The sequence below is a fragment of the Gossypium raimondii genome, chromosome 2 (assembly GCF_025698545.1).
Source record: "Gossypium raimondii isolate GPD5lz chromosome 2, ASM2569854v1, whole genome shotgun sequence".
NCBI classification, from domain to species: Eukaryota; Viridiplantae; Streptophyta; class Magnoliopsida; order Malvales; family Malvaceae; genus Gossypium; species Gossypium raimondii.
In genome coordinates this window covers 11,565,403-11,566,552 of record NC_068566.1, presented here as the reverse complement: position 1 = coordinate 11,566,552, position 1,150 = coordinate 11,565,403, and the positions used below count along the sequence as shown (strand labels likewise).

General features: G+C 43.3%; 1 protein-coding gene across 1 annotated transcript; it reads left to right on the top strand.

Moving 5' to 3' along the window:
• The first annotated feature begins 312 nt into the window (after window positions 1–312).
• Window positions 313–844, top strand: LOC105789527 (uncharacterized). Its single transcript, XM_012616900.1, has 2 exons — window positions 313–476; window positions 526–844. The coding sequence occupies exons 1-2, from the start codon at window positions 313–315 to the stop codon at window positions 842–844; spliced, it is 483 nt and encodes a 160-aa protein (XP_012472354.1).
• The last annotated feature ends 306 nt before the right edge of the window (window positions 845–1,150 follow it).

Here is a 1,150-nt window from a genome sequence, read left to right as displayed (position 1 = left end):
TAGGAAAAATTATTCTTTGCAGAAGCTGGCAAATCTCTATATTTCTAAGATAGTGAGACTGCATGGGGTACTGGCTTCGATCATCTCTGATAGAGATCCTCGTTTCACGTCTCGGTTTTGGAAAAAGGTGTATGAGACTCTAGGTTCAAGGTTGGACTTCAGTACTGCGTTCCATCCTCAGACCGATGGTCAATCAGAGAGGGTAATTCAGGTACTGGAGGATATGTTGAGGAGTTGTGCTGAGGCAGTTGGGAGGATTATATGCCATTAGTGGAGTTTGCCTATAATAATAGCTTCCAGTCTAGCATCCAGATGGCACCTTACAAGGCACTGTACGGCTGTAAGTGTCGCACTCCTTTATTTTGGACTGAGTTGGTCTATGAGACAGAGGATAAGGTTAGATTGATTCAGGATCGTTTGAAAGCGGCTTTTGACAGGCAAAAATCTTATGCAGATTTGAAGAGGCATAAGATCGAGTATTTTATGGGGGACTTCATTTGGTCGTAAGGGCAAGTTGAACCCTAGGTTTATTGGACTTTACCGTATTCTGAAGCGAGTGGGACCAGTTGCTTATCAGTTGGAGCTACCTCTGGCGTTGGATTGTATCCATGATGTGTTCCATGTCTCTATGTTGAGGCGTTACCACTCTAATCCTACTCATATTGTCTCTGTTAAGGAGATAGAGGTTAGACCAGACTCGACCTTTGAGGAGGAGCCTGCCCAAATTTTGGATCGTGACGTAAAGGTTCTGAGGAGGAAGACTATTCATTTGGTGAAGGTTCTATGGCGTAACCATAGCACTGAGGAGGCCATGTGGGAGCCTGAGGATGCGATGCATCAGTAGTATCCTTAATTGTTCTGATCAGGAAAATTTCGAGGTCGAAATTTTCTTTTAGGGGGCAGAGTTGTAACGCCCCAGAATTTTTATTTTTCTTCTTTCGAAGGTGTGACACAATTGTGTATCTGCTTTAGTGGTTAAGTGTTCTGGGTGTGTGAGAGCTCCCAAGTTCAAGCCAGGACTTGGGCAAATTTTGGTATTTTTATGAATAAGCCCTATCTTTGGTCAGTAGGCTTTTAAGTAAAAGTTGGAGAATAATTAATAGAATGGGTCTACTCGTCTGGTGGATAAGTGGAGTGTTGGTGTGAAGGA

Excerpts from the sequence above, each read along its gene's own strand:
- LOC105789527 (XM_012616900.1), top strand. The coding sequence starts at position 313 with ATGGCACCTTACAAGGCACTGTACGGCTGTAAGTGTCGCACTCCTTTA. Across the intron at positions 477-525 it reads TTGAAGAGGCATAAGATCGA|GTTTATTGGACTTTACCGTA; the intron begins GTATTTTATGGG and ends GTTGAACCCTAG.